Genomic DNA, 22,320 nt, shown 5'->3' with positions numbered 1-22,320 from the left:
AAAGAAGGGGCGGGAAGAGCTCTTTGATATGTTCTCCTCCCCCTCCCCGCGGATAGGTCGGTCCGGCTGCCCGCTCCGGAAGGGGCGGGGGGAAGGCTGAGGGTCAGTCAGGGCGTCGGGCGCGCGCCGCCGCCGTCGGGTGAGTCGGGCGCGTGCCGGTCGGTCGCATCCCGCCTCAGCCCAGCGCAGCCATGCCGCCGCCGGGCCAGACCCAGCTCCCGGACTGGGACGGCCTCAAGCTCCGCGTCCGGACCCTCATCGCCTCCCACCGCGTCATGATCTTCAGCAAGAGCTACTGCCCTTACTGCAATAAGGTGAGTCGGCGGGATTCAGCCTCGGCGGCCTCCGCCCGCCCGCCCTCCCTCCCTCCCCGCGGCCCGGCAGCCCCCGGAGTGGGGCCTCTCGGAGCCGCTTCCCGCTCTTTGCCGGCGGGCGGGGAGGAGGGAGGCCTGGCGCGGCCCGCTTGTGAGGCCAGAGGCATCCCCTGAGGGCTCCCGGCTCGCGGGGCTGGCGGCCCGCCCCGGGCGGGGGAAGCGGGTTGGAAAGCGAACACTGTGGGGATGGTGGTGCTCCTTGTGACGGCACCCTCGGGGTTTAGACAGTGCGGGAGTATTGCAGTGTCCATCCCGCTTCAGTTAAGCACCAGGTGCCACCCCTTGGAAACCCCCTTACCAAGCTTGAAGCAAAGAAAAGATCCAGAGGGGCGTCCCTTAGCAGGTTTTTCCCTTTGCCATGCGAGTGAAGGGGAAGATGAACGCGTGGGAAGTCCCACATGGCGTTTCCTCAGCTAAGCAGTTTTTCTACCTGTTACTTGAAGGTCAGGGTGCAGATTGTGCTGCTTTCTTACTGAAAATTTGAGCACCACGTTCATGTTCAAGTTGTACAAAATTGTATCCTTAGAAAGGAAGCTAAGTTTTTTGCTGGCTTTGAAACTTGAAGTAGGAGGTTTACCTATAGCAAGGGTGTAAGTTTTAAATGCTGGCCTTGGTGTGTTTAAAAAAAACAACCAACAAACACTATTGATTAATTGTGAAGTTTAGTAAAAAATTTTCTAGCCCTGGGTATGCGTCAATATCACAGGGCACCTGTAACTAGTGAGACAGAGTCATTAAAGAAAAACAGGATCTTCATTAGAATTTTATGATACCAACACACTGTAGTCATAGCCCATATAGAATCTGGATGTTTGTAGGCAGTGTGATTCTTGGATGTTTACAAAGAGCATGTTACGAAGTGTCAGTTAAACCTCATGATATTGTATTTGATGTGGCCATGGTGGAAAAACAATTGGAACTGTGAGATTGAGTCCTGTTGTTCTTCAGTGAAATTGACAGTTGGGAAAACACTCAGAAGCTACACTCCCATGTGTAGGCTAGGTTTAGTTCCAGCAGCCCTTGTGAGGGAGGAGATATTGTCACCCTGTTGTAGAAAACTTACATTAATATAGCATCTTTCACTTGCTACTTAATTGAGGTTTTGTGAAATGAAGCTTCTGTGTATGACAGGGTAGGCAAAACCAACACCTTTTCTCTAGTAACGTTTTGGCAGAAAGATAGTGTAGCATAGTAGGCAGCTCAAATACTTCTAAAATTTGCTTACTTATAAACTTAACCAATTGAAGTTTTAGCAAATGAAGTAACGATAGGGTGAGAGTCTTGCTCAAGTCTAGTCCAGTTGACAAAAATGGTATCTTCTGTTGAGGAGAAATCCTTTTTTTTTGAGAATTTCAGTGCTGTCCATTGAGAAATACTTGTGCCTGTCTCTGTTGCTCTGTGTGCTTTCAGTGATCATGAGTGATCAAGTGTTGATATATATGGCACTCAGTCCAGCATTTTTGAGATCATAGAAGGGCTTAGTAGCTTTCTAAGCTTTGCAACCTTTTGCTTCATCTGTTGCTGGTATTGCAGTGGGCCTATACTAGTAAAAGGAACTTAAATGAAAAATAGATTTGACTATAGTCCGGTAATTAAAGTCTAGTTTAATGGTCTTTCCTGCATTTGTTCAGGGTTTCTCCATTAGGCAGGATTACTTGCTTTAAGGAAACAATCAGGTCCAAGGAATGTTCTCTTTATTGTCTTGAGAAGGAAAGAGTGAATATAGGGGGTAGGAGGACCCTCTCTGATTGTCCTTCCTAGGAGGGAGGGTTGAAAGACCCTCAATGAATCTTTGTGAAGGAACAGGTGATAAACTGGAAGGGGCTGGGAGGAAGAGGCGGTTGCTATAGCAGGCAGGTTTGCTTTCCTGTTTAGAACAGAAGAGAAAGGTAATATGATGAACTAAACATGTAGAGAGGCATATGCTGCAAAGGGATAATTAGAGGAAGACAACTTACGAGAGAAGGAAGCCGCACATGAGACATCAAGTAATAAAACAGAAGTATCTGCAACATTGTATTAACAATCCCTTCCACCGAAGACTTAAAAAATAGTGGAAGGAGTGGGAGAACAATGGATAGTCCAGCATTCTTGCTAGCTGATCTAGTCTGTAGAATTAATGAAGTGGATATAATTTGAAAGTGTAGTTACAGCTTGGGTAGTTAGCCTGTAATCACATAGTTTTGAGTTTTTAAAGACAGATGGATATGAATAGTGTCTGACTTTTACTGTGGATGGTTGTTAGCAATGTGCTTTTGGTAGAATTAATTGAAAAACTGATGACGTTTAGCACTAGTGCAGAGAACACTCATACTCTAGAAGGACCTGATTTGAGGGATGGGAAGAATTCTTTATTTCAAATGGATGTAGCCATGCTGGAAGAAAATTAAGGTTGTGCTTTCCTTTAGAAAAGCACTGCAAATAAATTCTCTAAATGAATTAAGTAGTTGATTCTGTTCAGTTTAGCTAGTAGCATGAGTAGGCAATTGTGCAGTTCTTTTTCTGCAAATGCAATTTATTTTTCAATTGCTTTAGCAAGGCACTAGTGGAGAGGGGGTGGTGTTCGAATGGCTTCCTTGTCATAACTGAACTTGACTGTTCTTTAATATCTTACCACCCTGAAAAGATTAATATTAAGATAGACATACATAAAGAAAACATAGTTCTTTAGCATGAAAAATTGCCGAGTCTGAACACTGTGATATGTTGAAACTATTTTAAGAGCAACAACTGGGGCGCATAGAAGTTACCAGTTATTTTATCTGTAGGTTGTGCTATTACTGATTAAGTTCTGTATCCATAGGGGTTTCTGGTCAATTCAGTTGTAACTATTATAGAGTGTTAGCTTATATGTGAAACAGCAGACTTAAGACATACCATTATTACTTAACTTTACTGTAGAAAGCTTATTTCAAACCTGCTTAGCTACTCTAGTGACAGAAAGCATCTTCAGGAAGAGTTTTTGAAGTGTTAGACCAAATTCTCAGTTCCAGAGAAACTTACATACTGTTTAGTAATATCTGGAAATTTTTCTAGTCTCTCTCTCTATTTGTGAAAACTGGAAGGGTCTAGTAGGTAAGTGAGGCCATTGCCCAGTGCTTTGTGGCTCAGAATTTCTTGACCTGAGTCTGTATTAGTTGTATTGAGTTAAAAGTTTTCAGTGGATCTTTCTTTAATTAGTTGGTCTAACAGCTCTTTGGATTTCATTTTAACTTTGGCTTTTACAATGTCAGGTGGCAGTAAGTTCTCCGGTTTATGTATTGTATGGAAATCTACTTTTCATTTCAAAACTGTTTTCTGGGAAATGCAATTGCTGCTGTTTGCTCCAATGAGTATTTCTGAGAAATCATTTCCTGTTCGCCTTATCTAGATATTACTCATGATTAGTGTATGTTATCTTTCTACTCCTCCTAATCATTTTCTTTTCCAAACTGAAACAATCTATTATCTCTTGCCTCTATTGAAGATTTTGTAACACTGATCATATAGTTGTTACTTTTCTTTCTTCCTGTTTCATTAGCACAACACAAGTATGATCTATTCATAAGTAAAAGTGCTACTTCTAATTAGGATGCTGACATTTGTCTGATTTTTTTTTTTTTACCCTCTACTGCATATATTCAGTCAAGAATAAAAGTTGCCTAAATACATTGTCTTAAATCTATCCTTTCTTGAGTGTAATCGTTTCTTGTTCTACTAATGTTCTATGTTCTGTCATCCCCCCTGCCAGCTGCTGTTGCAATGTTTTAGCATTTATTATTTATTTTTTTAAAAGAGCACTAATGAAAACTTGCCTTTTACTCTGCTGCTTTGCTGCAAACTAAAACAGTAGCCAAGTAGCTGTGACTTCCCTCTAGGTTCTTAGCTTACCACTTCATAGTAGCAATCCCTTTAAACTTTGTTTTTAGATCTTTCATGGCATTCAGCTTGGCCCTTTGTAACAGCAGTTGCAGAGCTGGGAAACCTGGAACAGTGCCACTGTCATTTCCCTTTCATTCAGTCCATAGCCATAGTCATTCCAGTAAGCAAGCCTGGAAGGTAAAGGTGAGTTTAGTGCAAAAGTTTTTAAGGCCACCTAGATGGCTAGAGGACTGGAGCACAGGATGTGTGAAGAAGGAGCTCAGTTGGTTTAACCTTGCAAAGGCTAAGGAGGGATTTTAGTTTTGCCTTCAGCTACCGAGTGGGAAGACAACCAGACTCTTCTCAGGATTGCAGAGTAAAAGGATAAGGACCAATAAATACAGATTGTAACAAGAGATACCCTAGTGAGATAAAAAAGAAATTCTTTGCTGTGAGAATGGTCAGACATTGGAACAGCCCAGAGAGGTTATGGTATCTCCATACTTGTAGAAATTCAGAACTGGAATGGACAGTGCTGGAGCAACTTAATCCTTGTGATGGAGCAATATTTGGCCCTGCTTTGAGCAGGTGGGTGGATGAGATGATCTCCAAAGGTCCCTCACAACTTAAATAATTCTATAATAATAGAACTAATGTAATCAGTTATACAAACAGAACTTATTTTTGTATATTATGTATATACACACAGTGGGAGGAAAGGCTGAGAGAGTTGGGTTTGCTCAACCTTGGGGAAAAAAAGGCTTAGAGGAAACTTTATCACTGTGTTCCAGTATTTAAAGGGTGGCCGCAAAGAAGATGGAAACTCCCTTTTTAGAAGGAGTCACATGGAAAAGACAGGGGTAATCGGTACAAGTTACTCCTGGGGAGGTTGCGATTGGACACAAGGAAAATTTTTCACGAGAACACTCAGCCATTGGAATAATCCCCTGAGGGAAGTGGTGGATTCCCTGTTTTTGGACACTTTTAAGATTCAGCTGGACAGGGTGCTGGGCCATCTCATCTAGACTGTGCTTTTGCTGAGAAATGTTGGATCAGATGATCCTTGAGATCCCTTCCAACCTGGTATTCTGTGATGTGATAAGAAACAGACCATGTAGTTGGTACAGATTACAAAAGCTTTGTTTTTCTGCATAAAGATGAAACTCCAGTAGAAAGCACTGGAATACTTGGCTTTTGGCACAGTAACAGCAACAATAAAAACGTTTTATTCATCATGTGTTTGACATCTGTAAGCTTATTAGATGTGACTCAACTTACTCTTCATGAAATGCTGTCAATAAATTTGAGGTTCGTCACAAAGCTGGTTGTAAAAGATTTCTTCTGAATTGGCAGGAACTTAGCGTGCTTCATTGTTCAGACTCCATGCTGGCAAGGGGATCCATCACACAGACATTTAGGGCTTTTTGCTAGAGCTGTTTTCACATCAAGACAGTTATGATTAAAAGCAGATATTTTACCCATTGCCTTACAATATCTATTTGCATGACTAAGTTTCCAAATTGTATTTCAAAGGAGTAAATACTGACAGATGTAAGACTACCTCCTGTGCAGTGAGGTATGTTGTCGTCCAATTGGAAGGACAGTTCACAATATCAATACTGCCAGTTTTTCAACTAGGTGTTGCTATAAAAAAAATCTCAGTTCTAAAATGCTACCTGATTTGAATTTGGTAATTGTGCACTCTGTCCAGCCAGAACTGAAATTAGAAGACACACCCAAAACTCTGTCCAGGCTGTGGAGAATCTCCACTAAGTCATTCAGAGTGTGATTTTTTTTTTTTTCTTTTTAAGCCTAGGCTTGTATTTTTTTTTTTTTTTTTTTTTTTGTCTCCTTCCTCCTCTCCCTTTTTAATTTATTGCTGGCTTCTGGATGCATGAACAATGTTTCTAGGACATGTTCCAGTGATACTGTATCTGGGTTTATTCATGGCAGTACAGCAGAAAAGCAGCCTTTTAATGACCAAGCATCTTTAGATTGCTTCTCCTACTTAATGGAGAAGAATAGCAATTTAAAACGTTAAAAAATGTAACTGTTACATTCTGGTATTAAATCTCATGATAATTCACAAGCAAGATAAGACTAGTGTAGTAAAACAATGGCAAACAAGTTGGAACCACTCCTGCCTGATTCTGGAGGCTGAGGCAGATGTTGTTAAACAGCAAACCAGAAATAAGAGCTGGGAAAAAAAAAAATTCAGGAGATTGTCTAGCCTTGTGCCCTGGCTCAGGGTAGGAGAAGTGATAGTTCAAACACTTTTGAAATGTACTTTGAGGCCATTTACTGATAAAGATTATCATCTATGTAGGCGAGGTGTTCCATGTGTTGTTATTAGGAAAAGCTTTTCCTCAAGTCCAATCTCAATTGTTCAATGCAGTTCAAGACCTTTACTTCTTATTCCATCCATCACCACTTCTCTTCTTCCTTGAGGTAGTCCATTATTCACTTAAACACGGTTATTTCTTTCCCCATGTTTTCTTTGTTAAACCCAATGCACTGACTCCTTACGGTAATTGTGCTCTGCTTGTTCTAAAACTTTTCTGAAGTACAGCAACCAAAACAAAGGCAGTGCTGGGAGGCACGAGCTGTCCTAGTGCCAGTGCTGAGTACACTGGAGAGTACTACTCTTTTTGCAGCTTCTTATAATACACTTTTTTTTTTGCATTTACTTGACAGTATTTTGCTTTGCATATTATACTCTATTCCCTTTTTTTCTTTTTTCCCTTAGTACTCTCAAGAATCTGGCTGCTACTTTGTCTCTCTTCTTGATGTTTTTCCATATGGCAGTTAGTCTCATGGCTTTTGGTATCTCACAGGGATGGATAAGTCTGCAGCTAAGCAAATGGTATATAGAAACTTTTTCTTCAGGTAATGAAATTTGTATTGGAAGATGGCTGTGATGTGGAATGCTTAATATGGATGCTGTTAAATAGCCTGGCTTTAAGTGAGGAACATGCAAGACATAGAAGTAATGCCAAACTTTACCAAAGGCATGTAGAGCTACACCCTCAAAGCATAACGACTGAGACTTAAATGTTAGCTGTGTGTGTCCAACAACCAAGTTTTACCCTGAGTTGTGTATCAGACCTTGTGAAAGCTTTGCACTGCATTGTGTCTGTTTCTGTTGTAGGTGAAAGAACTCTTCCGCTCTATGCATGTGGAGTACTATGCTTTGGAACTTGATGTAACTCGTAAGTATAAGAAAGAAAACCTATCACATGGTGCTTATTGTAACTAAAAAGGGATGACTGTGCATGCCTCTCTAAGTTGTCTTGAACTAATTGGAGAATATATAAAACAAAGTAAATCTTAATATATTCAGAGACAAAATCAATTAAGCTTCAGTGTAGACTTTAATACAGGATGTGTTTTTATTATAACTGAAGGCTTTGATTCCTGTACAAATCAAGTGATACAGGATGTGAGATCAGATTTCTCTCCGAGGAGCTCTATCTTTTGTGAAAAAGCCCATGATATTTCACTCCTACTTAGGTTCTTTTGTGGCTTTAGGTGAATTGTTAATGTTTGACTTGTTATATGGGTGACCTTCACAGGGAAAGTTGCTGAGTCATTGGAAGGAAGGGTAAATTCCTTCCTTGGCTGTTGCTAGTTTGTTAGTGTGTTTGTTTGTTTTTTTTTAAAGTCAAAGCTGCTTTAATTTTAATACATGTAGCACGTTTTGCATGTATGTCCGTAATGCATGTAGTTTTTAATGTAGTTCTAAGAACAAGTAGTTTCTAACAGTAAAGTCTGAATGAAATTATTGGTAGGCCGTTGAATGTGTATTATCAATTATATTCTGTACAAGACGTGCTTCCCAATATGTTTTTTTAAAGTGCTAATACTTTTTTGAAGTGTTTGTGTGTAAGAGTGTTTGGGAAAAATGTATTTATTTATTGTTCCAGAGCATCTCTTCTTACTTATTTATACTTTTAATTAAAGTTGTGGTGCTGTGAGCTAATTATAGCCCAGGATATCTGAAGTACAATACACAGTCATTTTTTTCTGGAATGATTAATAATAATTAATAATGTATTTCCCTTGCAATTGCTCTGATGACTTGGAGTAAAAATATTTTAGTCAAAGGGATTACTGGAAATTCTCATATCCACATTTACTGCTGAGAGATCCAACTTGAGCCTGTGTGTAGGTGCTGATGATTCAGATGACAGGTCAGATCAAGCAATAACAATCTTAAAACTGGAAGGTTTGAGACAATATGGTGAGTAGAAATATGAAGGTAGCTTTAGAGTAAGTAGAGGAGCATGTTCTTTTTTCCTATCCCTATATTCTCATAATACAAAGCTGTTGGGCAAAACTATATGCACTAACACAGCACATACTCCAATACCAGACATTCTCATGAAAGAAAAGCTGTCTGTATGATCTCCTGTGATACCTGGAAAGGAATTTTTGTGTAATACTGCGTGTAATGCTGTCAGCAAGAGACTGATTGGAATCCATGAAATACAGGCACTAAAGTCTATTATTTTACTCTGTGCTGGAGAACTATGGCTTGAAGCACCAATTTATCCTTAGTATTTTAAGCATGCTCTTTTGAGAAGTAGTTTCTGAAGACTTGCTTAAGTTCAGGAAATCTACAAATGTGATGTTTATATTAGAGTTGTTTTCTTGGCAGGTCTATAGTATATTGTAGTCCAAACCTTTAATACTTCGGGTTGTTTTAAAAGCTCCCTTCTTGAAAATTGTTCTATAATGTACCTGTTTCTTTTATTCTTAGCTGATGGCCCCAGTATTCAGCAAGTGTTAGCAGAGCTAACTAATCAGAGGACAGTGCCTAATGTATTTGTGAACGGAACTCACATAGGTGGCTGTGACTCAACTTACCAGGTAATTTTTCTTTAAAAATCATCTGGAAATAGACAGGACTATTGAGTGAAATTGCTGCTTGATTGTAATTAAATTTTGTGTGACATATTACACTGAGTGATCTAGGTCAGAGAAAGCAATGTCATTCAGTTTTTGTTTACTCAGAAATATGTGTTGTTGATTTCTTATAATTTTTGTTTTCCATCCAGGCTTATCAAGATGGATCCCTGCAGAAACTTCTTGGGGATAGCAAAGTTACAGAAGCCTATGAGTATGACCTAATTGTTATTGGTGGTGGCTCAGGTGGACTTGCATGTTCCAAGGTATGGCGAGAAAATTACATTAAAGAGCAGGTTGTGTACAAAATGTCTTCAAAAGTTAGTCTATTAATCATAATAGCATAAAACAGTCTATATTTTGATGATTATTACTGTTCAACTTGTTAATTAATGAATCAGTAGTGGTCTAGTTATGTGGTCACTCAGGATATCATGGTCTGTGTGGACCAGTTTCTAGCCAATGCCTATTCAAGTCTCAATCCTAATAATAGGTTTTAGGTTTCTGGCTGAGAGTGGAACCAAAAGTTTTTCAAATATCTCCACTTCATGTGTAGTACACAGGCACTTTAACACTTCCGAAAAGTCATCTGGAAAAGTTAAAGGTGACTCTTGAAGTACTTCAGACTGTTCAGGATTTGGGATCACCAGTCATCTAAAATGAAGTGCTTTCAGCTCTTCTCTCAAGGGACAGGTTCGCACTTTAGTTCTCTTTCTAGCTGTTTTTTTTCAGAAATAGTAAAAGAGAATATGTACCTCTTACACAGCTGATGTTTAGAGTGCTGTAGGATTCAGTTTTCTCTTCTACTTGAGGGATTTGAATACACACTTCCCATCTCTCAGCCAGGTGTCCTAACCATCAGCTTATGGTTTGGGCAAAGTGATGTTATTCTTGACAGCCTTGGTGACAGTTGCGGAAGACAATTAAGGGTGCAACTTTCACTAGAAAAATAAATGCAGGCAGAAGAAGGTGACATTGAATTCTTCAATTGGCCAGTTGGGCACTTTTAGCATTCTCCAGATTTTTCTTCAGTTCTTTCTAGCTGTTTTTTTTCAGAAATAGTAAAAGAGAATATGTACCTCTTACACAGCTGATGTTTAGAGTGCTGTAGGATTCAGTTTTCTCTTCTACTTGAGGGATTTGAATACACACTTCCCATCTCTCAGCCAGGTGTCCTAACCATCAGCTTATGGTTTGGGCAAAGTGATGTTATTCTTGACAGCCTTGGTGACAGTTGCAGAAGACAATTAAGGGTGCAACTTTCACTAGAAAAATAAATGCAGGCAGAAGAAGGTGACATTGAATTCTTCAATTGTTATAATACACTCTTTTAGCATTCTCCAGATTTTTCTTCACAGTGCCTTCTGGGATATCAGTTATAAACTTGGTGATAATTACCAAATTGTTCATAGTGGGAGATGTCAGGCATTCACAGAATACAAAATAGCTGGCTAAACCTTGTTTGCCCCAGGATTGCAGTAGTTGTACAGTAGTCCTTAAAAGGATTTGAGGCACCTAAAGGTTTGATCCAAGCCTTTCAGAGATCAAACAATGGATAGATTCAATAAAGTGCCTGGTAATTCCTTGGACAGAATATCCTAGGATTATTCAGGTTGGAATTGACATTAGGATGATGTCTAGTCAAAGTTCCTGCTCCAAGCAGGATGAACTGTGAGATCGAACAAGATTATGCAGAATCACATCCATTTGGGCCTTGAAAATAACCAGGGGTGAAGATGGCAGAACATTTCTGGGAAACTGGTTTCACTGCTTGTGTCCTCATGGTGTGAAAGTTCCTTGTATCCAGTCTGAAACTCTCTTGTTTCATCTTACGGCCATTATCTTTTGTCCCTCCACAACTCAACAGTGTGAAAAACTTGGTGCAGTCATGTTCATGACCTCCTCATAGGTAATGGAAAGTTGCTGTTTGGTCCCTTCCAAATCTACCTTTTCTCCTGGCTGAATGTGTCAAGTTCCCTCACTCTTCTCGCAAGGCATGTGCTCCAGCCCCCAGAACATCTTGATGGTCCTCCATTGAACTGTCTCCAGTTTATTAACATCATGTGATGTTTTTTGTTTTGTCATTCATGAAAATGCCAAGTCAGTCCTGCCCTCATGAGAGAAAAGGAGAGCTGACAGCATCAATATTTCCTTGGGTGAGGTAGAAGAGGATCATAGGCTGATAAGCCCATCTCATACCCTCTTCAGAAACTGGTTTCACTGCTTGTGTCCTCATGGTGCCCATCTCATACCCTCTTCAGATCATGGCTTTTGACAGTGTGGGATGATATGGGTGCAGCATTCAACATAAGCATCCATTCAAAATTTGGAAGAAAATAATAGTTTTTGAGGGTTTTCAATTTTTATCTAGTGAAGGAGGTAGAAGAGCCGTATATGATAATGAGGCTAACTAGCAAAGGAGCTTTCTATTAGTACGGAGTATATCGTGACCATAAATGAGCACAGTCTTTCTTGGTTAGGCAAGGGTTCAGTAGTGCTGACTTGTCTCTCCATCTTTTATAGGAAGCTGCTGTCTTGGGAAAGAAAGTAATGGTATTAGATTATGTTGTTCCAACGCCTCTTGGAACCTCATGGGGTAAGCTTCTGTTAACTTGTATTTTATGATGTGTGAGTGCCAGTGATACACACCGAGTCATTAGATATTATGGATTTGTATTCTTAGAAGCTGTGGCTGAATTCCTATAGTTCTGGAACACAAATAACAAAGGAATAGTTTTCCTGGCATGCCTGCTTTTCTGGACAGTTTTTTGTTTTATGCGTTGCTAACTCTCAGTTCTATATCAAATGTCCGTGTTCTAGATCTGTTCACTTTCAGATCGTGTCCAGATAGTGTGTCTGTATGTTCACATTCTCATGCTTGTGGGGTTTTTTTTGCCTTTTAGTTCATGTAGTTCTATTTTGTGGACAACTGATCTAGGCTACCTTTAGAACAGTGTGACTATATGGCTAAACATGCCTCACCTTTACGTAATTAAAGGCAGCTGCTCTCTGACCTTATTAATGCTATTGGCAGTTGAGAATGAGTAAGAAACTTCATTGGTCAAATTTTATTGAGTTGAGGTATGAATGTCTTTTCATAGCTGAGATTTCAAACAAATCCATATATCACATTCCACATAATGGGTGATACTAAACTCTAGGAACTCCGGGCTTTTTGCCTTGCTTACTTGCCAATCTAACTAAAATCTGTAGCCCTCTGGGGCAGGTATCCTGGGTCTATGTTTAAGATAACACTCTGTAGTCGTCTTCATTCAGTGAGTGAAGTAACCTCTTAAATGGAATACAAGCTTGTGAGTTTAGTGTGTTCATTGTATTTTAAAATGTCTCTTACAACAGAAATTTCATGTTACTTATGTGACTATAGCAGACATCACCGACTGATACATGGGAGGTTATATATGTGATAGGAAAAGATGCATATTCTGTTCAAGCAGGTAATAACGTGGTTCTTTCCATCTTAGGACTTGGTGGCACATGTGTAAATGTAGGTTGCATTCCTAAGAAGCTAATGCATCAAGCAGCACTTCTGGGTCAGGCACTCCAAGACTCAAGGAAATACGGGTGGCAGTATGAAGAACAAGGTTAGTGAGAACACAGAGGACAGACCAAAACAATGTGCAGTGAGTCTCTGAGCTTAAGATTGTTCTTGTACTTTAGAGTTAGCAATCTAGAGGCAGAATTCAGTAGCTTTCTTAGGTGAATCAGAAGGCATCTTCCTCCTTGAGTCATAGAAACCTTTAGGATTAAAAACTGATTGTGTTTTGTTCCCTATATTATCTGAATTAAATAAAAAAACTTCTAGAATGGGTTTATTTCAGATGGTAACAAGTCAGATAAATATTAGCATAGTGAAACAAGACTTTAATATGTATCCTCATTACTGATGATGATTATGTTTTCTTAGCATGGTGTACAATGAATAAAATTTAAGTTTTTCTTTAATGGTTCATTGCACTTTGATTTATTTAAATATAAAATTAATATCTTGTTTCAGTTAAACACAACTGGGGGGTCATGGTAGAAGCAATTCAAAACTACATTGGTTCTTTAAACTGGGGCTATCGAGTGTCCTTAAGAGAGAAGACTGTGACATACCTCAATTCTTATGCAGAATTCGTTGAACCACACAAAATTAAGGTATGTACTGTATTTAAAACATCTAGTTGGGAGAGAAAACTTTTTTTCTAAAACTGCCTTTTAAAATCCAACAAGGAAAAGGCTTCATCTTTACATTGCCAAGTCAATTGAAGTTAAAACCTCATTTGTGAAGTAACTTATTGATTCAAATTATTGTTGTACTTTGGTACATGCCACAGTGTCTGCAAACCTAGTAACTGTTACGTAAGAGTGATGTGAATATGTGTAAACTTAGGCCTTTCACAAATGAAGTGGTCTCAGTTGCTAACTTCATGACTGAGGTCAGCAGCCTGAGTGAGGAGGGGGAAAAGGGGGGGGAAAAAAAAGCTTTAGCTGTAAGATTTTACAACTTGGAAAATCATCACACTAAAGCATAAAACCTATTGAAATTAAATTCGATTAAGCACTTGTGTAACAGCGCTGCTGGAACCTTATGCTGTATCAGCATAAGAATTAAACTGTCAGTTTTGCAAGACCAAACACGTGTTGGCAATCTTGCTGTTAGTGATCATATTGTAGCAAGGTTAACTTAGAAGAAGTGCATATTGAAGACAACTGTTAGGTTCAGTGGGTGTAATTGTTTTCAGTATGAGTTTATGAAAGCTGAGCTACGTGTTTTTCAAACCAAGAGACTAGCACCGAAAAGATAGTAGTATGCTCAACTTACCTTGTCTACCAACTGTTCTAGTGTACAGGTATGCAGGTCATCTACTGAAGTGTCCTTAGTCTATGAATGAAGTAGAACAAAAAGACTTTCAGCAGGAAGTTGGACTAGGTGACCTCCTGAGATCCCTTCCAACCTGAATTACCTGATGATTCAATAGGGAGGAAGTTTCCATCATGTCTGGACTAGGTGACCTCCTGAGATCCCTTCCAACTTGAATTACCTGATGATTCAAAGGGAGGAAGTTTCCATCATGTGTATTGGAAAATAACTAAAGAGCAAGATTAAATGTCAGCTTTCAAGAAAGATGCATTGGGAAGATAAAATTTCCCAAGACCAAGGGCCTCTAAAGGTCATATTAGTTTGAGTTTATTTAAGATTGGGTCCTAGGCCCTCTGAAATCATCTAACTAGATACTTTTTTTTTTTTTTAAATTTCTACATTGGCGGCCTTAGAACTAATTGATGTTAGTGCATCAGTAGCATTGTGTTGGCCTTCTATGGGAAGTGAGAGGTGGGAGGGGCTTAATTTGTTGTAGCTTTTTTATAACTTGAAAGTAACGTTGTTACAAACAATTAAATCCAAATGAATAGTTGAAATGGGCAAGATTCAAAGAGTAAATGTTTTAAATGTTCTAACTAATATGGGAAAAGCCTGATAGTTTGTGATTTAAACCTGTTATTTGTCAGTGACTTGCATGACTTCTCTAAATGCGTTAGTTCTTGACTGAAACTGCGTGTTCTTGGTTCTTAAACAAATCCACAATATTTAAAGAGAGGATTACTTATTTTTTTAATCTTAAAACCTATTCTTATAGTAAAAACTTCCTTAACTATTTCTATGTACACAGGCAACTAATAGGAAAGGACAAGTGACCTATCACACAGCAGAGACTTATGTCCTGGCAACAGGAGAAAGGCCTAGATATCTGGGTATCCCTGGAGATAAAGAATTCTGTATTACAAGGTGAGATGAAAAGGTAAAATAGACTGAATTTTTGTCTCCTCCAGTGTTTACAAAGACAAACAAGCTTGTGTTGAAAGTACCCTTTAACTTGTACTTCTTTTCTTTTTAGCGATGACCTCTTCTCCCTGCCTTACTGCCCTGGCAAAACTCTAGTTGTGGGTGCTTCCTATGTGGCTCTGGAGTGTGCAGGATTTCTTGCTGGTCTGGGTCTGGATGTCACAGTGATGGTGCGTTCCATACTCCTTCGGGGCTTTGACCAAGAAATGGCAGAAAAAATAGGTGCTCACATGGAAACACACGGCGTAAAGTTCATCAGGAAGTTTGTACCTGTTCAGGCAAGTGCTTTCTTTAGATTTCTTCTCTCCATGCAAAGGTACATTAAACAGCACGTGTAGAACCTTTAGATTTCTTCTCTCCATGCAAAGGTACGTTAAACAGCACATGTAGAATGCAAATGCACATGCTGTCTGGGAAGGCTTTGACTCTGTACTGCTGAATGATACAATAGTCAAGGTTTGAAGTGACAATGTGAGCAAGCTCTGCTGCTTAAGGTCGTTCTAAGCTTGCAAATATTTCTACAGGTTGAACAGCTGGAAGAAGGCATGCCTGGAAGACTGAAAGTGACAGCAAAGTCTACTGAGGGACAAGAAATCTTTGAAGAAGAATATAACACTGTAAGCATTTCTGGATTTGAAATAACCGAGTATAGCAGCACGTGAAAATGTATTAAAATACTTTATAAGTTGTTCAGGAAAAAAAGTAAAAGGAAATATTTCTTGAAAAATTGTTCACATAAATTATTGGCAGAAGAAAATATATGAAAACTCAATATTCATTTTCAACTGAGCCCCGTAATCAGAATGGGTGAAACTGTATGTGCCTGGAACTTAGTTCATATGAACAGTATTGTTGCTTCTATTTTTGTTGTGATATTAACGTTTTACTGTTTGTTGCACCTCTGAAGTTGCACATGGATAAGCCTGAACTGTTGGTGGCTTTTTAAAAAACTTTGGAAAAGTCACGTCAATCATATGCTTCGGTTTCTTCCAAAACAAGACCAAAAGGAAGTCTTGTATTGATTACACCTCTCTTGCATAAAATTATTGTAATTAATTTTGGTTTTTTTAGGTTTTGATAGCCATTGGTCGTGATGCATGTACCAGAAATATTGGTTTAGAGACAATTGGTGTCAACATCAACGAGAAGTGAGTATTGCTCAACTCCCTTAAACCACTGAATGTGATGATTTATTTTTTTTTTTTACTTCTTTAACAATACCTAATGACACTGGTGCTTTTTTTTTAAAATCCTCTTATACCTGGCAGTTTTGTGAACCTTTAAACCTTTTCTCTCCTGGATTTGAGTACTGTTGTCTGTTAACTTCATTTCTTTAATGCGTATTTCATAAAAGAACTATTCTGAATGAGTTAATACCTACTTGTTGACCACTGTGCTTAAGGAATGATTTAATATATTTACTTAGAAACTACAGTTTAATATTCTGTTAAATTAAATGATTTAACAAGCTCATGTGGCAAGTTTATCTAGGGGTTTAAAGAGGCAGCAAACTACTTGCTTCCTGCATAGCTTTTTTTCTTGTTTCTGCCTGCTGTCAGTGCAAAACTCATGCAAAATAAGAGGCAGGATTATGTTGTTCAGCAGAAAGAAAAATTAAGATCAGGTTGCAGCAGCTAACAGCATATTAAGCCAACTTACTTAAACATGTGAGTGATACTGCAGCTCTTTTTCCCCATAGGGGAAAGTGTACATTGCAAGCTGTATAATAATCAAGTAAAAGATCGTAAGTCCAAAGATGTCTGAGTAACTTCCTTATCATTGAACACGCTGTTGCTCAGGTCAAAACTGGCTCACTGAATCCTGACTTCAGCCATGTGTCAAAATTGGAGGTCTCGGCTCTGAAGAGTTTGCAGTCAAAGTAAAAAAGGCATAAGCTTATTTAATAAAATGTGTTCAGTAGTTAGAATAACATCTTTCTAGTAGAACTTCTCCCTTGTAATTTCCTGAGCTCTGAGGAAGGTTATGATTCTGTACTCTGTTGTCTTTCCCGTTTGTTTTACAGAAATGGGAAAGTACCTGTAAATGATGAAGAACAAACCAATGTGCCTTATGTTTACGCTATTGGAGATATATTGGATGGAAAGCTTGAACTTACTCCAGTTGCTATTCAAGCAGGGAAACTGCTAGCCCGCAGGCTTTATGGTGGTAGTTCCATAAAGGTAAAGCTATAAAAATACAACTTATTTCTATGCATTTTGCCTGAGAATTGCAATAACACAAGTTGATTCATCCACTTGATTGTGGGCACTGCAAGTGTTTTGTAAGAAAAAAAAGTGCTATTACAACTTTTTCTGTTTGTATACTGTATAGAACTTGCATAATCTAAATATAAATTTTGTTTTTTATTTTTAGTGTGACTATATCAATGTACCAACGACAGTGTTTACTCCTTTAGAGTATGGCTGCTGTGGGTTAGCAGAAGAAAGAGCCATAGAAGTATACGGAAAGCAAAATTTGGAGGTAAGAGCACTCAAGATTTGTTAAATTTGTAGCTTGAGAATGTTTTTCTTGGGCCTTGCTGTTTTACACTCAAGGCATAGTGTTAGAACACTGTTAGAAGGTTAGCTAGGTAGGTCTTTGATTGTAGAAGTGTTGTCATCCACCTAACAAGGTATTAGATTCCCGGAAATCCAGGACTGGAGTTGATAATGTTAAGAATTGTGTGTAGCTATTTGCATGCTGCCAAGAAGAATTTGACTTCAGGAGGCCAAACTCAGATTGCAAAACTGTAGGTGTGGGGTACTTTTTGTTTTGTCCTGGATAAGACTTATTGCTGAAGTATACCAAACTCTTGGGAAGAACTGTCTATTCTCTGCTTATTCACTGTACTTGAATTGGGAATTAATTTCTTCCTAACCTTTTCTTATGGCAGTAGGAGTATCGGGCATAACTTCCCTGTTCTGTGGTAATTTCTGGCTTCTGCACCTCTCTGAAGAATTTCATTAAAGCTGTTAGCATGCTTTGTGTTTAACTCCTTAAATCTTTCAAATACGCTTGGCATTATTTAGCTTCTGCTGTTACTGTCTTGCCAAATAGGTATAATATTATAGTAACTAGGCATTTTTGTATGACTAAAGCACTTCTTTCTGAAAGTACAATCTTAAAATGCTATGTCTTATAGTTGTTGCTGTTTTAATCAAGTATTTAAATCAGAGGCATGTGGTTTTGAGTCAAGTCTTCCTCTACTGACTTTTAGAGATGGACTCTTTGGGCCGGGGGGGAACAAAAATCACCAGCTTCACTAGTATATGATATGAAAATCTAGTGAGTAAAGTGTGAAACTACCTATTTGTAAAAACATTAAAAATTAGATTTATGTCTGACTGAATTAATTCATCAATTTCTAATGCTCTTTTTCTTGTCATCCTCCCAGGTTTATCACAGTTTGTTCTGGCCCCTTGAATGGACAGTACCAGGCAGAGATAACAATACTTGTTATGCAAAGATTATCTGCAGTAAACATGACAACGTAAGTAGCAAGCTGGAATGGGTACGCTGTCTGTATTCTTGGAAATGTCTTTTTAGACTAGCCAAAAGACTATTATCTTTTTTATTTTGCCTGTCTGAGGCCAGCTGTACCCATTCTTTTAACATAAGTATTTGTTTTAAGAGGTCTGATCAGTTTGGAGAAAGCTGATTGTTTTGTTTGGGTGGAGTTTTTTTAGTGTAACAGCTGTTTGAGCAAATGGTAGCTTTATACATTTTGAAACCTCATCCTGAATTCCTATATTAAGGATAGACTTGTGAAGAAATTCGGCACGATTTTTCCTCCAAGTGGGTTTTGAGTATCTGTACGATCTGATGTCTTGCTTTAGGTTTCTGGACCTTGTTGGTTTTGCCTTTTGGAAAGTGCGGAGTTTAGTAGAAATTTGGAATACGTGTGTTTGGTCCTAGAAAACTCAATGATGAGAAATGGGAATTTTTAGTGATCAGAAGGTTCTTGCTGTTGCAAAAAATAAGTGCAGATGCTGTCCAGTGTTTTCCCCCGAAGCCACTTGAGAGAACAGATGAACAAAGGAAGATTTTTGGTGTTTAAAATTACTTTGGAGAGAAGGAATGATATGATGAAATAGCGTGGCTTTTAAGCTAAGAGGAAGTAAACTTACTCATTTCCAGAGTACAGAGGTATTAACTCTTGTTTTGTTCTCACCTGTCTTAAAGAATCGTGTGGTAGGATTTCATGTTCTCGGACCTAATGCTGGTGAAGTTACCCAAGGTTTTGCTGCCGCAATAAAATGTGGTATCACCAAAGAATTACTTGATGAAACAATTGGTATCCATCCAACTTGTGCAGAGGTAAGGAAAGGCGAGGGTACAACTTGATTTAAAACCTGCTTTTGGTTACCTAGATGCAAGGAAAGAATGCTACATTGTATTATGAGATTTATTTAGTAGTTGCTTAACTTCTAACCATAACATGGTTAGAACTTCTAACCACTTCTAACCTATGTGATAGGAAAGGTGTTAATTGTGCACTGCACCTTGTTTTCCATTGTAAGAGTCCAAAGAATCAAGTATTGTTACTTTACAGGATGAGACTAATAGCCATGTGGATGATGATACAGAGCTGTTCTTTTGTTGTCTTCCAGGTGTTCACTACGATGGATATTACAAAAGCCTCAGGACAAGACATCAGTCAAAGGGGCTGCTGAGGTTAAGACTGCTGTTTTACATGTTTTCATGTTGTGCACACTTGGTTCTGTGGAAGCCCTACTACATCCAACAGCTTTGCAGCGAAATAAGCCTTTGCATCAGTACCACTGTACATCCTGCAGCTGGGACTGGTGTCTTTGTGAGGCTTCCTCAGTAAATAGTGTTGCAAATGGAAACAGTAATACAGCAGGGAAACCTTGAACTCTAAATCCTGACTTTGCTTGGAATCAGCACTACTGTGCTTTTTTGACGTTCTAGCTCGGAACCTTATTGTGAGGTGAGCTACGACTGATGGCTACCATGCAAGGCTGGGAGATCTCTTTGTCCAGTCAGATGACTGAACTCCTCCTGAAGGAAATTCTTAAGTTGCACAAATTAAAGCTAATGCTTCTAGGCTCCAGTGTCTTGTACAAATGCCTGAGATAGAAGACAAATGTATGACTGAATGATTCTTGCCAACAGTTTACAGTTGACTGATTTACCTTTTTTGATGCATTTTGTTTTACTTAATCGTGTAATCAGTTGAGGCAGGATGGCACAAATAGGATGCAATGTTGAGTAGTGCTGTTCAAGCACTAGTTTCCCACCTCAACCGATCTAAAACTTTAAAGTAATCTAAGACGACAATGTTGTTCACATTCATAGTTGATTGACCTCGGGTGATATCCTGTCTCTAAGATAATAATTTCAGTTGCAAGCATCTTTTGTGTCAGGGTTGAAGAGCATAAGTGCAAGACCTTGTCAATTTGCTCTTGCTGTTTATGACTATATTTAGTGCTAATAGTCTCAAGTCTGGTTTCAGCTCTGCAGTGTGAAACAGCACACAACCCAGCACTGTAAGTCTGTGCTCCTACGTGGAGTAGTGAAGTCTGAGAGGAGCAGGGTGTGAGAATAGGTGCCAGCCCGTGATAGTAATAAGCATTGTATAGAATTTCTTTGGAGCGTGTGTCACAGCGGAGAGCAATGACTTGGTGTGCTATTATAATTTGTGTAGTGTTGTGTACAGCCAGTTCTCTGACGCTTTCTTCCACCCATAGCATTCTGCTCTGGGAAATTGTGCTTGAATTTGGCTCTTAGTTTTGTCCGAAGAGATGTTTTGAAAGACTACTCTGAACATTGTATCATAGTAAACAGTTTTTAACTATTTAATCTATGATGTATCATGGAATTTGAAGTTCAATAAACAACTCATGCAACATTTTGTGGTGTCTGACCTCATGGTTTATGTTATTGCACACTTGGAATTTTGTTGTGCTTCAATTATATTGTTTATCACACGCAATACTAAAACCCGCATAGAGTTGTGCATGCTGTAATCTTTCAAACGGAGAAACAAGTTTTCTTGCCACATCTGGGGACTTGCTTGAGAAATCTAACATGATTCTATTTCAGTATGTAGAATTCTCTCTGTTCAAAATGAGAATGCAATTTTATACCACTCCTGTATTCTCCAGGAGATCCTAAATACAGATGTTGTAGCGCAATGTAGCTGGAAGATGCTCAGTAGAATGTAGCTAGAGTGTTAGCAACAAATCTCACAGGTGTTCAAATATAATACCTCTTGGAGACTTTGAGGTTTTGCTGTGCCTGCCTAGTAGTAGTGCGAAATATTTTCACTTGACAGTGGGGACACTTGCTGAGCTTCTAGTGTTGCTTTGCTGCAGAGCTCTGGCGAGTTACTTGTTTGGGTCTCAGAGAAATACTGGATAGAGCCACCTGCCTGCAATGGCTTCTGCAGCAGTGACTTCGAGTGGCACTGCCAGGAGGTTGCGTGCCTGAAAGTTTGCCTCTTATTAGGTCAGATGTTATATTTTGAAGTAAAGTAGGAATAATAGGAGTGTAGGAGTGACCTTAATCTCAAAGTTGAAGCGGATGAACCAGAGACTCATCTGAGCTGTTTTTAAAAGTCAGGGGAGATTAGGGTGGACAGCTAGTGTAGCAGTTAATGTTACAGGCTTTTGCACAATCTCAACAGCTGAAATGAAACTTAGTAAACAAAACATTCTGAAGGCTTTATATGGTGAGAAACCGACTGCTAATGGCAAAGTTTAGCTTGTGTAGCATGTTACAGAGGAAGTGAAGGAAGTGAAGGAGGAAACAAATCAAGTCAATGAATGATAACTTCCTGGGTTTACTATTCGTAAGCGCTAATTGAGTTTTATTTCAAATTCAGATTTGATTTGCAGGTTTGGGTTAATTGATTAGTAATTACCACTTGCATATTTATAACTGTGTACTAATTGCAGATGTTTCTTGTGTCAAACTTGCCCGGGCTATCAACTCTTTAAGTGGTACTTCACAGGCACTGAGCACTCTACACTGTTAGTCTTTTAAGCTTTAAAGTCTCCAGTTAAAATACACAAAAAGTAGCTAATAGCAAGAGTAGTGTTTGAAGTTAACATGTTGCCTGTGTTTCAGTAGGCTCATGTGTAAAGTAAAAGGTGCCAGGACAACAAGACATAGTTAAAAAACCAAAATTTTAAGCTTGACAGTAGATGTTGGAGAAAAAAGAATCTGAGAAGTAAAACCCTGTTACAGCCAATACTCCTGAATGTACAGTCTGACATTGTTTTTCCAATCTTTTTTGTTTGGTCTGTGGCTGAGTTAAATAAGTAGAATGGCTTCCTGCTTCAGTCGTTTCTAAAGTATCCTTTCTTATGTATTATAACACTTGGAGTCGAG

At 38.9% G+C, this 22,320-nt stretch overlaps 1 protein-coding gene across 1 annotated transcript; it reads left to right on the top strand.

The window, feature by feature from the left end:
- The first annotated feature begins 88 nt into the window (after positions 1-88).
- TXNRD3 (thioredoxin reductase 3) lies at positions 89-20,839 on the top strand. Its single transcript, XM_014946819.1, has 16 exons — positions 89-314; positions 7,363-7,423; positions 8,974-9,083; positions 9,272-9,385; positions 11,643-11,715; positions 12,602-12,721; positions 13,135-13,277; positions 14,792-14,907; positions 15,017-15,242; positions 15,489-15,581; positions 16,036-16,112; positions 16,988-17,144; positions 17,338-17,445; positions 18,359-18,454; positions 19,147-19,281; positions 19,575-20,839. Exons 1-16 carry the CDS (start codon positions 192-194, stop codon positions 19,635-19,637), a joined length of 1,815 nt encoding a protein of 604 aa, XP_014802305.1. The 5' UTR covers positions 89-191; the 3' UTR covers positions 19,638-20,839.
- The last annotated feature ends 1,481 nt before the right edge of the window (positions 20,840-22,320 follow it).

This window comes from Calidris pugnax, unplaced genomic scaffold, assembly GCF_001431845.1.
Source record: "Calidris pugnax isolate Ruff unplaced genomic scaffold, ASM143184v1 scaffold81, whole genome shotgun sequence".
Taxonomy (NCBI): Eukaryota; Metazoa; Chordata; class Aves; order Charadriiformes; family Scolopacidae; genus Calidris; species Calidris pugnax.
This window is presented reverse-complemented; position numbering and strand designations above follow the sequence as displayed.

Coding starts and splice junctions, on each gene's coding strand:
- TXNRD3 (XM_014946819.1), top strand. CDS start 192: ATGCCGCCGCCGGGCCAGACCCAGCTCCCGGACTGGGACGGCCTCAAG. Junction 17,446..18,358: donor ACGGAAAGCAAAATTTGGAG/GTAAGAGCACTC, acceptor TCATCCTCCCAG/GTTTATCACAGTTTGTTCTG. Junction 19,282..19,574: donor TCCATCCAACTTGTGCAGAG/GTAAGGAAAGGC, acceptor GTTGTCTTCCAG/GTGTTCACTACGATGGATAT.